Genomic DNA, 14,508 nt, shown 5'->3' on the forward strand with positions numbered 1-14,508 from the left:
TGTTTAAACCTTTTCTGATAGTGGATTCTTTAAAATAACATGTCCTCATTTGTAATTTTTTTGAGCTTTTCTCCTACTCCCTGCTGCTGTTGAGAAGCACTTTTCACATGGACTTACAAGCAGCCTCAACTATCAGTGGTTAGCACCCTGTTTTCCTCCTCTCTATTGAGGCATTTTCATCTCTGAGGTACTAGAAAACAAGTGTGAGGAACACACTGACCAGAGTGCAAAGTGAGCACTCAGTAAGCATCAGCAAGAGTGAAACCTGTGACACACAGCTCTTCTAAGGACATAAGATAAACCAGAAGGAAAGAGTATGCTTCCCTTTTGATCTGTTAGGGCTATAATGCTCTATGTTACAGCTGTCACGGTAACATAATTCCTTTCCCAAGTTGCCATCACCCTTTAAGTAACACTTCGTGTGAAATATGACCATTCAGACCCGGGAAAGAACAAATGTAGCCAACACCTGAACTTCACTGTACATGGGCTACAACTGGAAGGCACTTTGTATCATTTCTCTGCTCACTGGGTTAGAGAACATTCCTTAAGCCATATTTTTTTTTCAAAGGTCAGCTCCTGCTTCTGTTAAGCCTGACTGTGAATGCAATAAACACAGAGTAACATCATGTAATCAACTACCACATCTTATTAATTAACAGACACAAGAAGAATCTAACTGCATTCCCACTTTCACCAGGGCACCTGTTGACTTAAGATTAGATGGGCTCAACACATGCCTCACAAAAGGGGGATCCTCTTTTTTCCAAAAACAGTGTCCATATCAGAGAATTGGATGAAAAGAAAACAAAATTAATTAAGCCCAGGTCATATTGACATCCAAATGACAGCATTTAAAAATCAGTAAACCTTCTTTACAAGAAAATAGAGGAGGGAAAAAAATCAAGTATCATTTTTACTCACCTGTACTACTTCTACTCCTCTTTTCCTGGAAAAGAAAAGGAAAAAAAAAGGAATCATTAATGTTTGAAATGTAGGGAATATCTAAAAACAAATACCAATGGAAAAGGGTTGCTTCATACTAGAATGCAAACAATAAAAATCTGCACTAATGGGCCTGACTCAAATTTGGGAAAGCACTTGTTCAGTTCCACTCCCTGCCTAGGAAGCACTTGGGCAGCTTCTGGACCATGGCCTCAGAAGTGACCCAAGACGCATACTAAGCAGCCACACCACTGGGACTGATACAGCTGCAGATGAGCAGAGGTAGGAGGTGGGTCATGTTAGGGAAGATGTGCATTAATTTTAGTCACTTCTACTTTGCTCTTCATTTCTTATCTGCCCTCAGAGTGTGTGAATTGCACCAAAGCACATCCCACATGATGGACAGATCTTTGATTTTGATCCAAGTATACAGGCATAAATGTCAGGGAGAATGAACAGAGCACCTTGCAGCTATTTATCCTCTTACTTACAGCCTTGTTCTACCCAGTCATCTTGGTACACAGAACACTTCCCAGAGCTACACACACACAGTGACTTGAAACCCCTGCCAAGAAACTTTGAAGCTGTCCCATGGCTTGTCTTCATCACAAGCACAAAGACACCCAGGCTTGCTCCACAGACTAACCCTGCAAACAGAGCAGGAAAGCAGACAGAGGAAGGGTACAGGCACAGGTCAGGTCCAGAACAGAGAGACTGCCCTGCAGCTGGAGCACCCTGCCCAGATGTGTCACCCTGCTGCAACTCCATTGCAGATACATCTCCACAGATCCACTGCTCAAGACAGATTATCCATTCTGGAAGCAGTGCCTCAAAACTACACTTATTTAAAACTCCAGCTGGTGATTAGGACTGTACTGTGTCAGACGGATCTAACTGCGGACCTCAGGCAGAGGCAACAACCCCTACATCATGTAGCTATGCCCGAAGAAAATCTAATGAATTCCACAAGTAGCCACACAACAAAACGTGTTAAGATTCAACCCCATAAAGTGAGTACGCTCCATCGTTCCAGCCTCAGCAAGCATCAAGCTACAGGCTGGGATGGGACTCTGTGTGCGCATCAGCCCTCAGTGCTGTCATTTCCTTTGGACAGAAAGGGACACACACCCTGGTATGTGAGCAGGGAGATGGACACAGCATCCTTGACACTGTTCTAGACAGCAGGCAGTCTGGATGTGGGGACACCAGAGTGCAATGCCACACGGTTTAGACACGCACTTGGACTTCAGTTCAGAGACTTGCAGTCAGCCTGGCTCCTGAAGGAGCAGACTTCGAATACTCGGGGTTTGTCAGAAAGGCGCAAGCCTCTGAATGATGCTTTGACCATTTGGGGAATAGTTTTGGTGACCCAGAAATGTCAGGGATAAGAGACTGGAGAGGCCTGCTAATTATACACCAAAATGTTGAGAACTGCAATTGGTAGAGCCAAATCAGGCATATCTGCAGAGATGGCTGTCTCCTCTGTTGATACGAGAGCTGAGATTCAGGTACCTACAGCCAGACAAAGCTCAGTCACTGCATTTGACAAGTTGTCCAGCAAAACAAACTATTTCTGCTCTAGTCTTGAGAACAGAACTGAATCCCTGGCACAAAGCCCAGCCATCCCTGCTCCATGCCATCCTCCCAATATATGCAGGCTATTAAAATATGCTAGAACCTTCTCCTCACTTGGACATAGGAAATACAGACATAGGAAGACATAGGAAATATAACTTAAAAATCAAGCACCTCAGCAAGCACAAGACCGGAATGTCTATTCTTTGGTCTCCCTAACTCCCTATGTGAAAATTAAAGATCCTTTTTGGGGAGGTCACAGAGCAGACTGCTTAACTCTGCCCTCAGTACTTTTCTAAGAGCATCCATGGTGCTGCCCATAGCTGCAAGTGCTGCACACTGCTGAATACACAATGGCTCCTCCAGTTTTCTGCCCAATACAGCAAGTCTTTCTTTTGGGAAGCCATTACAAAGATGCTCAGAGGGACAGCAATCAATCAGCATCTATGACACAAATTGCTTCCTTCTTCCACTTTACCAGGCTGGAGTTTTCTCCAGCCTAGAAGCAGCATGCAGTGCACAGCCACAACAGAGAGCTTGTCGTTGTTCAGCAAGGAAGTTAAAAAGAAAATGAAACCAAGCACCTATTGCAGAATTTCAAAGGCTACTGTTATCTGCAAGAGGATGTTAAGTGGTGGGTGATTAATATACTGCCATTACAGTGTGGGAAGCACTGCTGCAGACCATCATCTGAGGCTGGCCAGATGCATTCCAACTGTGTTTTGAGAAGAAAATACAAATTTTATAGAGAGAGAGTTAATAGCCAAATTGTTGAAACCATAATTTTCACACAGCTAAGCAAGATAAATAAGAAATATTAGGTGGGAAATACTTTTTTTGAATTAGGGCAGCAGCCTACTCAGAAGCATTCCAAGTATTGTAAGCTAAAACTTAAAATAACCAAACCAGCCACATTTTTGCTGTGTCTACCCTGGATTAAAGGTAAAGACTCAAAACTGCCACTAAAATACACCAGGCTTTAGACAGGACTGCTCCAGAGCCCCTGGAAGAATAGAGGCTAGTGGCAAGGGCTGCATTTCTTGCCATGCCTGCACACACACTGAATAAGCTTTGTTCTACTTTGAAGAAAAAAAAATACTTGCAAGCAGGTTGCCAAACCCACTTGAGACACAGTCAGTCCAAAGGTTTTCTATAATCCTCCCAAAATGGACTTTGCAAATTTACCGAGACTTACTGAAACCAATTGTACTGCCCCAGCAAAAGGGAAGAAGCCAGACCAGCACACGAGCAGGGAGAGAAGGGGTGCCTGCTGTTGGGCATAAAGTCACACGTGCTTGAAAAGCTGCTGGAAGGAAGATGCAATTACCAAGGCTGGCATGTATTGCTGGGTCTTCCCCTTTTTCAGAAAGGGGTGGTGTGGGTGGTCCCCTTTGGTTACCTGAAAAATGACAACTTTTTAGTTTTTCAGGTAACCAAAGGGGACAAGAAACCATAGAAGTATGTGGATTTTGAGGATTAGTTAATTCAGGAAAGATCCTCTACTGAAATAGCTTTTTTGAAAATAAGTTATTTTAAAAACAAAAGTTATCCAAACGATCAAGATGTCAAGCAACCATGCACCTCGGTTCTAGCATTAGCTCATTCTCCGCCTCAAAGATTTCCTAAGTCAGTGACTCCAGGCTTTTCAGCTGAGCAGGTCACAGTTGCAGGCTGGGGCAGCAAGACATCCCTTATGCAACCAAGCATGCAATAGCATCTAACTGCGCCAACTGCCTGACATCACATTTGAAAGCTGATCCTACACACAAGAAACTCTAGGACCCTATAAAAAAAAAAAAAAAAAAAGAAAGGAAAAAGAGAGAATGAAGCAGACTGTGGGCCACAAGCAATTCCCCAGCAAGGGGCTATCTGTGCAGGACACACTATGGACCAAGACGGTGGCTGAATTAACTGCCCTGCAGTCTGACAGCACCGTGGACCAGCCACCACTTCATTCTGTGGTGCTTAGAAAGCTAGTAAGAAAAAATACATGTATAACCTTGATGTACATTCTTTTGGGCTGTTTCTTTAGCAAAGAACAGGCTTTCTGTTACTTATGCCAAGACATGCACCACAGATGCACTTAACATACATGAGATACTACAACAAATTCTTCTCCCAGCATAAACCACAGAGGCTTGCACGGGTACAGGACTGTGGCTCAGACACAAGCAGTGAACTGGAAATGTTGCAGACAAGCCAGACAGTGAAGAAAAATTACATGAGGGATACAAGATCCTGTCCAGGTTAGGCAGAATGCTTCCAGAGCTACAAAAGCCTATGTCAAAGATGCTGTCCCCTGGGGGTGCGGGCGGGAGGGCTATTTCACTTGGAGTACTGACCACCACTCTTGTGTCCCTCAGTGTTGTACATGACCCTTCTTTATTCCCATGCAGCTTGTTATTAAGCCACTGCCTATCAGAGGAAGGGCTCCCATTCCCAGCCGGCCTGGCTGCCTCCCGATATCGGCAATAGGCTATACAAAACCCACAGCAAGTCTCCCTTTCTGAAAGGAAAAGATAGATCACTATTAGCTGTATTTCCCTTCTCCCTCCAAAGAGGCAACACAACTGGGTCAAAAAGAGACTGTGTCTGCCTGCTTTCACTGAACAGTTGTTTGAAAAATGATCAGTTCTAAACTAGGAATACCCAGAGATCACCGTTTTAAAAATACATTTAATTCTCCTAGACAAGAATCTTGTACTCCAATCACGAGGCCGGGGGAAAGAAAAAAAAAAATTACTAGCAAACATTAGAAAACCTCTGGAAGAAAAGGGGAAAAGTGTTTGAGGGTGACAAAACTAAACACCTAAGTTACAGAAAAGCTTCAGTGTCTTCAACTGGCATAGCACACCTAAAGCTATGGGAACCTATTCAGGTGCAGCAGAAATTACCGACTGGTGCTTTGCATGTTCCCTTCCTTCAGCACACAGCTCTGCTGAATGACACATTGCAACACTTAAAGGAAAACCAGAAACATTTAAGTAATCGCTGCACTAGCCTGCAATACCAAATATAACCCAGAAGCTTGTTATGACTTACTGTTCTATGCCTGAAACTAGTGGACTACTGGATAACGCAAGCCTCACCATATGCAGTAGCAATTAAAATAATCACCATGCAAGCTGACTTCGTGGTTAAAGTCAGAATGATGTATGGATTCAGAGGGGAGTTCAATATCAAGTTACTGAAAGCACACAAATTAGTGTTTTGGGACTGATGTTTTACCACAGTCTCAAACTACATAGAACAGCTGGCTTTTGGGGTTGTGTTTGGTTTTTTCAACATCCAAAGTAAACAGCTTGGACCAGACCCCCACAAGCATCTAGGGCCTGAACAACATAGTGAATGACAGTTAAAAGAGAAAATTACTATCAGGTCAAGTATCATAGCTATGGTTAAATTAAGTAACATAATTTTGCTATCTGGTCTGAGTGATAGATCGAAAAATGCCGAACAGAATTTACCATTTCAAAAGTAAAAGGCAATCTTTTAGCCTAAGAAGTTATTAGTGCATGCAGTAAAGTTCATTTTCTCAGATAGAAGAACGTTTTACCTCCAGAATGTCCTACATAAGTGGAAAATAATAATGTATTGCTTCAATATAAAAAATAAAAGCATCTTCCCGGAAAAGCAGTACATTTATGTCAAAGGAAGTTGTATAAATATTAATAAATCAAACACCTGCAGCCATAAGACTTTCCGCCACACCATAATTATCAGGCACTGAGGAAGGCACCAGGCAAGCGATACCAAAGCAAAGCATGAAAAACAGCCAGTACGGGCTATCCACAGCCTTGCAGACAGCCCATTTCTCCTCCTGGCGCAAAGGCAAGTTCAGGTCATTTGCCTGAAGTTTTTCCATCAACAGAATACCCTGCATTTCTGTTATTAAATATTTGTGAGGAGCCTTGCTTTTATTATTTTTCATCACTGATGAACTCCATCTTCTTGTCTACCAGGGAAGTAACCAACTGGCAACCTCAGCACAGGGGTGCTCACTGTCCTGGGGTGACAGCTTGCAGCCACAGCCATCAGTGCATGCAGAAGTTAACTGAGGGCATCTGCAACTTTGCAAGACTGAGCTGTAATGAGGGGATTTTTTGTGGTTTGGTTTTTTGCACACAGACTATCAAGCAGGCAATTAATCAGAGTTATTATTACCAGTTTATATACAACTATTCTTACCTTTCAGCAAGCTTTTCCTCAGTAATCAGTATTTTGGAAAGATTTATGACTGAAATAGATCAAAAGTTTGCATTTGGGGAAGGGAGTCCTCCATTTTCTCAGTCTGTAAAGCACCACAGATCCAAAGCAGAAGGGAAATAAAGTGCACCTCTATAAGCTGGTAGGAACAGATACTGTAGTATGGGGGAGAAAAAGGTCTCACTTAAGAGTTTTAAGTGCTCTTTAAAGGGGTTGAAAAGAGCTGAGACTTTGGGCTGCCACAGAGAATCTTTTAAGTAGAAAAAAAAATATGGGGGTAGCCCCATTTGTGCATTTGTCCATGTTTTTATAAGGAGAGAATGGGCCAAGCAATAGGAGCCCTCATACATCAGACACTACAATACCATAAGTGATTTTCACACCACCTTCCCATTCATACATGGCATTTGGTAGAACCATCTGATCTTCTCCACATCTTCAAAGCATTATATCATCCCCATTTACAGCTATAAAAGTGCTTCTTAAGAGTGCTGCATCAGAACAAAGCACCCTGAAAGGGACTGGAAAATTAGAGATCTTGGTAGGGCAGCAGCAGCATCACTCTAGTATGACATATACCAGTGAGTGGCTGTGTGGTATTTAGCTGCCAGCTGGGGTTAAACCATGACAACCTGTGGCACCACAATGCTTCCACATGCCACAAATTCCCACCGCAACAGACATAAATGTTTGCCAGCATCTTACAGCAAAGATCCAGCTAGAAACCCACCAATCACTCATCCTGCAAGAGAGCAATGACAGAAGTGAAGCATCCAACATCACAACTTCAGAGGTTCGAATAGCAGGGAGAAAAAGCGCCACGGAAAAACTGTAAGCAGTAACCACAGGAAATCAACTGTGTTTAGTCACAACATTAAGACAAAGTTTCAGTAATGGTTTAATGAAACATTACAGGGCTACTAATTTCAACATTAAAAAACAGGTATTGTGGCAATAAAAATCTATATATCCCAAGATAGAAAAGCCATAAAATCAGTAAATATAAACTCAAAAGGATCTGTTTTCTTTTTGTACTAGGCATTTAAGACGGATCAGTGCTGAGCTGTGCCAGACTCTTTTCTTGGAACCGGTGACCCCTGGTTCTGGGAGCCCATACGCACTGCTTTCCCAGCAGGGACACAAAACTTTTAATCACAGTCTTTTGAGGGGGAAGAAAATAAAAAGAAAAGAAAAAAAAAAGGAAGAGCTACCAGTGGGAAGAAGGAATGATTAACAGCTGCACAGAAAAATTATTAAAGGCAGTAAGTTATTTGTCCTACCAGACATTGAGGCATATTTAGTACCTGATGACAATTATAAGCAATTGGGCAGGGTTCAGCTTTCAGCCATACGCTTACACTGCCAGACATTATCAGATTCAGTTCCCAGCTATGGCAGGCAGCCACACCATGTGATCTTTTTATAACCTTATTAAAAACCATCTTCAAACCAAGCTGTTTTGGCACTGTATCTTCCATTACAAGACATTTATTTCCCAAAGGTCAGAGTCCTTCAAATTTGCAGGCTAAACTGTTCTAGCATCATCCTTTGGCTTCAATAAACTGCTTGGTTCCTTAAGCACTGCAAAGAGCGTGCATGTCCTTTCTGCTCCCAGCCCCCTTTGTCTCCCCACAACCCTGGTCACTCCAGTGTTAACATGACCCATCCCTTTCAAAAGGTCTTTCTAAGGTCATGAGGCACCAAATTGTCCAGAGGGACCTCGACAGGCTTGAGAGGTGGGCCCATGTGAACCTCATGAAATGCAACAAGACCAAGTGCAAGGTTGTGCACCTGGGTCAGGGCAATCCCAAGCAGAAATACAGGCTGGGCAGAGAATGGATTAAAAGCAGCCCTGAGGAGAAAGACTTGGCGGGGGGAGGGAGGGTTGTCGGTGGACAAGAAGCTCAACATGACCTGACAACATGCACTTGCAGTCCAGAAAACCAACTGAATCCTGGGCTGCATCAAAAGAAACATGACTGTGGGTCAAGGGAGGTGATTCTGCCCCTCTGCTCCTCTCTCATGAGACCCCACCTGGACCATTGGGTTCAGCTCTGGAGATTCCCACAAGGAGGACATGGAGCTGCTGGAGCAAGTCCAGAGGAGGGCCACAAAGATGATCAGAGGGCTGGAGCATCTCTCCTGTGAAGACAGGCTGAGGGAGTTGGGGTTGTTCAGCCCAGACAAGGCTCCGGGGAGACCTTCCAGCACGCCTAAAGGGGACCTATGAGAAAGCTGGAGAGGGACTTTTTACGAGGGCATGTAGTGATAAGACAAGGGGGAATGGCTTTAAACTGGAAGAGGATAGATTTAGATTAGATGTAAGGAAGAAATTCTTCACTGTGAGGGTGGCAAGACACTGGAACAGGTTTCCCAGAGAAGCTGTGGATGCCCCATCCCTGGAATGCTCAAGGCCAGGCTGGATGGGGCTTTGAGCAACGTGGTCTAGTGGAAGGTGTCCCTGTCCATGGCAGGGGAATTGGAACTAGATGATCTTTAAGGTTCCTTCCAACCCAAGCCATTCTACAACTCTACGATTTACGTTTTTACAAAATGAGCAATAACTTCACACTAACAGGTTTACAATCTTAATGCTTAATATTACATACTTGCTCTCCACTACCATGATATGTTCAATTAGCTGTTGCACTGAGGCAGACATTTTCTGCACGTGTTGATAACACTTCTTGGTACTATAACCATAAAACACTTAAATATTTTATTCTCTGAAACCAAGCTTCTAAAAATTCACATTTTATATTACTCTTATCAACTCTCCTCCCTGTTCTACTTGGACATGGAGAATTCCAACTGAAGAAGTGCAACATATTTGGCAAGCTAACCTACAATGTGCATAACTGTACTGACAGCAATTAACTTTTTTTTGGAGGAGGAAAGTGAAAGAACAGAACAAAAAAGATGACAAAAGGTGAACTGGTTTGGTCTCCTAAGCTCATTCTTAGGAATGCTGAGTGCCCACAATAAGCCTACAGTAAGCAGGCTTTCTGAAAGTGTCTGGCAATTGCTTTCTGGGAATCTGACCCCTTCAGGACTTCTCTTAGTTTTACATATCTGCCATAGTCAATCTTAACAATCTCGCTGGGGCTTGCACACAACTACCTGACAAAAACATACAGAAAAAGAAACCATATTAGACACACTAATTTACCAGAACCACTATCCACAGTTCATCCTAACTAGACCATCATCCCTCTAGGCAGTGCATTTGGAAAGCATCCCACACCATTGACCCGGAGAACTAACACAGCACTCTGGGGTTCTAACAATGCAAGTAAACTCTGACAGAAAAAAATAAATAAATAGAAAAATTCAAGAAAACAGTATGGCTTCTTCAAGTGTCTGGAAGGCTTGCAAAGAGCTTGCAGGTCACCTATCAAGTTAATGCTCAGCATATTAAGACCACTTTAAAGCATCTGTTGTAACAGCGTAGAGGCTTTGAAGGAGAAATTTTGTCATAATCATTGAAATGCCAATAAAGAATTAAGGGTATCTGGGGGGAAATCTCCTTCCTACAAATGCATTTGTAGAAAGGGCGTAGGCATGGCAAGCCAACCTAAAAAGCACTCTGCATCTGCTAAATTCTCACACATTCAAAGCTCAGAATTTAGTTTCTTGAACAAAACAAACAAATAAATAAAGGTACCTAAAGCAGACTTGTACAGAGGCTGGAAGCTGCCACTTCCACACCCCTCCCTTCGCCCCCTCCCTCTCACCTCTCTCCAGCATGCTACACGGTGCTCCATTTACTTTAACAAGTCTTACCTGGATTCCTCTTGCCTTTCACTCAAATAAAAACACTCTAGTGGCTTGCTTTGACATTCTGAGAAGAAGCTTCAGCTGCTCTCATTTTCAACATAACCATATTGCACCCAGACCATCAGTCCAGCATGGCCAGTGAGACAAGGCTCTGCTGGGCCCCAGGCTGGTACTGCAGGTTCTACAGGTCTCCTGCTACTAAAACCAAGGGGTGCAGGGAGAAAAGCACGTCGGCCAAGTCGGCTTTCATCTAGAAATGGTTTTTAATCCACTAACCCTGAAACCAAACGTTATACATCCACTGCAGCTTTCCAAGACTTTGGCAACCAGCCTTAAACGAACCTTTTGGGAGTTTTTATACAGGCCAGACACCCACTGAGACACACATGAGAAATGTGTAATACATAGTATTATTTTATTCACTTCTTGGATCTCTAAAAGAGACTGGGCATTTTTCTGGCAGAAATTAGAGATGTATTTAAGTTCAGCAACTTGCCACGCAAAAATGAGTTCATTCATCTCCAGCCAGGCTTCAAGTAAGATATATAGGTGTCTGGGGCTTTTTCCTTCATGCAAAACTTCATTATACAAACAAGAGAAAGTTAACACAGGAAACTTAACATGTCTGCTCACTGAAAAAAAAAAAAACATTGCAACTTTTTTTTCCCCCTCCATAAAGGATGGCCCTAATGTTTTGGCACTGTTACAAGTCAGACACCAGGTCTCCCTCAAGTTTCATGAGCTTCGAGAGCACTTGTGACTCCTTTTCTCCTACACTCACCAAGTGACCACTGCTTGCACATGCAAGGAACAAATTTTCCTCTTCATTTATGGAACCAGACTCAGTCATAGATTCATAGACATAACTGACAAGATCCTATGCCGAGAAGATACTGCATCCAGCCGTACACACCATCACAGACACCAATCCAATGTTTCATCAGGTTAAAAGGACATCCATGGAAAGATTTAGCGTAACATAATTAAAAGACATTCCTAGAAATCTTTTCTCCTCAAACTCTGCATCAGTTTAGTGTCACATAACTATTCTAGTCAGTTCCTCTGTTTTCTTTGCTCCTTTGGAGATGCATTTCAATGTTCAGCCTTCAGTTTGGGACACTTACAAATGCAGCTGTTATTTTAAAGAGGACAGGCTGGCAAGCTGGCTAAAAGCCATTCCAATATAATTTGAAATTGGGTTTCACCTTTATTTTGCTACACAGCTCCCCCCAAACATGTACGAACCATGTCAACAGCAAACAAGAGCACCTGGAACCTGAAAAGTGCAATTCTGCAACCTAGTACCCTATTGGAGAAGAAAAAGATGTTTGGCAGAAAATACACGGTACAAATTAAAGAAGTGTGAACTGGATTGCTTTTCTCCATTTGAACAGATTCAGATGCCAATACCAATAATGGGCATCTCCTTTCCCTGTAACTGACTATTCTGCTTGAGTTTACAGCAAAACAGATCAAAGAAAATGATTTTACTTTATTTGGAAGCATCGCTAGAGAGGCTTGCAATAAAATGAAAGCTTGGCAAGTGATGATCATACTGTTTGAAAAATATTCCATTTATTGACAAATGGCCAGCCTCCCCAAGAGGCAACAGAATAGAGCGCATGACAGCGCTGCAGCGAATCATCTTGGTGATCTGCACAAACGACACGTGATCCTTGAAATGAAATAAAATGCCTGCAACATGCAATATTTGAGTATGTCCTACTTACAAGAAGAAAAGATCTAAATGAAGTGACAGCATATTAATAAATGTTTTTTATTATACACCATGCAGAATAATATTAATAGCTGATGTGAACAGTGGCAGGGGGCAATAAAAATAAACAAAAAAAAAACACCACAGACACACACCCTGAGCAAAAACCTTACCAAAAGTTTAGATAAGAGAACAGAGTCTTCCATTGGTCTGACTGGATGGGGCTGCAGTTTGAGGGCTTGGAAATGCAATACACAGAAGAAGGTACTGCTGCCAACCTTTTAATATTAAGACAATGTAGGTCATGAAGACTCATAGAAATACACTAAAAGCTTTGGGCAGAAACGGATATAGGATTGTTTTGCACAGGACCAGCCGAGGTCATAAAGTGCAAACCTGAAGCTGGAGCAGAAATCAGACAGCGAGGCAAAAAGTCTTCATCACTCACAATAGTTTCTGCATCTGAAAAGAGCAAAACTGTATCTCCAAAAAATCTCCACTCCAGCTGGTGAAAATTCCCTGTCCAGGCATATAGAACACTTCAGAGAAATGCCATCTATATGTGTGTTACAAACATATATTTTATCGGGCATTTTATCTGCTTTACATTACGCTTAAGTTTGCTGTTAAAGAAAGATTAAAATTCTCCCTATTTCTTTCAGCCCATAGGTTTCTTATACATATGCTTTAAGCAGCAGCAGCATATGTATATGTCTGACAGAATACCGATTTTTTTGTTTGCTTCAAGTGGATTGTTTACAGCACAGTAAGAGGGGAAAAGAAAAAAACAACACACCTTTTATAAATCATAAAACACAACTACTGCCTGTATTTTGTCCAAAGTGTTAAAGACAAAATGCACATCCCTCCATCAGGTAAAGTGAATGACAAAGTTCTTCAATGTAAATCCTGTTTGCTTACAAGAAATTTAGAGCATTGCATCTCTCTGAACCAAACAATTGTTTCTGATCAGCTTCAGCAGGCACCACTTTGCCCTGCAGTGCCAACACCCACAGCGTGTGCCTTGCTGTCTCCCACATCCCTGACCTTCCATAGTACATCCTGCTACTAATCTCTCACAAGACACAGTGGGGTGCACACACACAGGGTGCTCTAATTAATCCTATTTTTTTGTAACTTATCCTGGACAGCAGCTGTTACACCCATAGTTTCCATCAGTGACAGAGCACATGTGGTTTAAGACTACAACTTTCCCAGATTTGGCCAGGGCACGCAGGAGCTGATATACAACCCCCCAAATGCTATTGCATTTTTTAACCACACTCTCTTGCAGCCCAGATTCAGACCTGCTGGGAGGTCTGCCACACTGCATAACTGGAAGAACCAGACAATTTCTTGGGCCTCCTCAGATTTTGTAGAAGCTGCCTCAACAAGCTAAATCATACTATCATATCAGAGCTCTGTTACTCATACATTCGTTCTCACTCCCTCTCTCCAGAAAAAAAGCCTAAGGCCAACAGTTCAGCTACATCTTTTACATTTGTTTCCCTTTATGGACTTACCCAGATTCTCTAGGACCTGCCCCTCCCCATTACAACATTGGTGTGATCACAACAAGCTGATGAGTTACACAAGATAAATCCCTCTTAAAGGGAAAAATAAAAAGCTAAATTTCTACTCAAATCCATCACATTACCACTGTCCTTACCACTGCTAAGGAGGCAGATAAACTGATCCAGCTTTTGAGTAGGAGCTGGAAAGGCAAACACTAAGGCACACAAGTTGTTTTCCTCTGGGTTATTTTTGTCCAGGTCCGCCTTGAAACTCACTCTTCAGTCCCAATAATTGGCAGCAACTAATTAGAAGGCAAAATGCAAGCAGTTTATTAAATGTTTGATTAAATGCTGATTACATGTTTGATTAACCATGATCACAGAACAGATCTCCCTTCAACAAGCTTACTCATTTTCTTTGCTCACTTCTTTTGTTTGTAGACATAAGAGATAAGAACTGTGGAGATGATGCTATACTACACATTGGGCTGTCAAACCTATAGGTGACTGCACAACACAAGGCAAGGAGAAGCTGATGATTCCTCTGCTGTTTCAGGTTGCTTTCCACATTGCCCATCTTCAGATGCACACGGCTAACTCCCGTGTTCTCTCTTCAGGACTTTCACATTTGACTGGGGGGGTGTCATAAACAAGATGAGGTCAAAGATACTGCCTGAATGACATCACAGGTTAACTGGAGACACAAGCAGCAAAGAAAGGGACTTGTAGAAAGGTTACAACCTTTTAACTGCTGTAATTCTGAAATAAGTACAA

General features: G+C 42.4%; 1 protein-coding gene across 4 annotated transcripts in view; it reads right to left on the bottom strand.

The window, feature by feature from the left end:
• The window catches only part of ITPK1 (inositol-tetrakisphosphate 1-kinase), a 150,230-nt gene that overhangs the window by 115,126 nt on the left and 20,596 nt on the right, over positions 1 to 14,508 (bottom strand). For all 4 annotated transcript variants that reach the window (XM_080396737.1, XM_080396739.1, XM_080396736.1 and 1 more), the window contains one exon: positions 925 to 949. In XM_080396737.1, coding sequence (XP_080252863.1) covers positions 925 to 949 — 25 coding nt within the window. The remainder of the gene's footprint in view (positions 1 to 924; positions 950 to 14,508) is intronic.

The sequence above is a fragment of the Falco punctatus genome, assembly GCF_963210335.1.
Source record: "Falco punctatus genome assembly, chromosome: 7".
In the NCBI taxonomy this organism is placed as follows: domain Eukaryota; kingdom Metazoa; phylum Chordata; class Aves; order Falconiformes; family Falconidae; genus Falco; species Falco punctatus.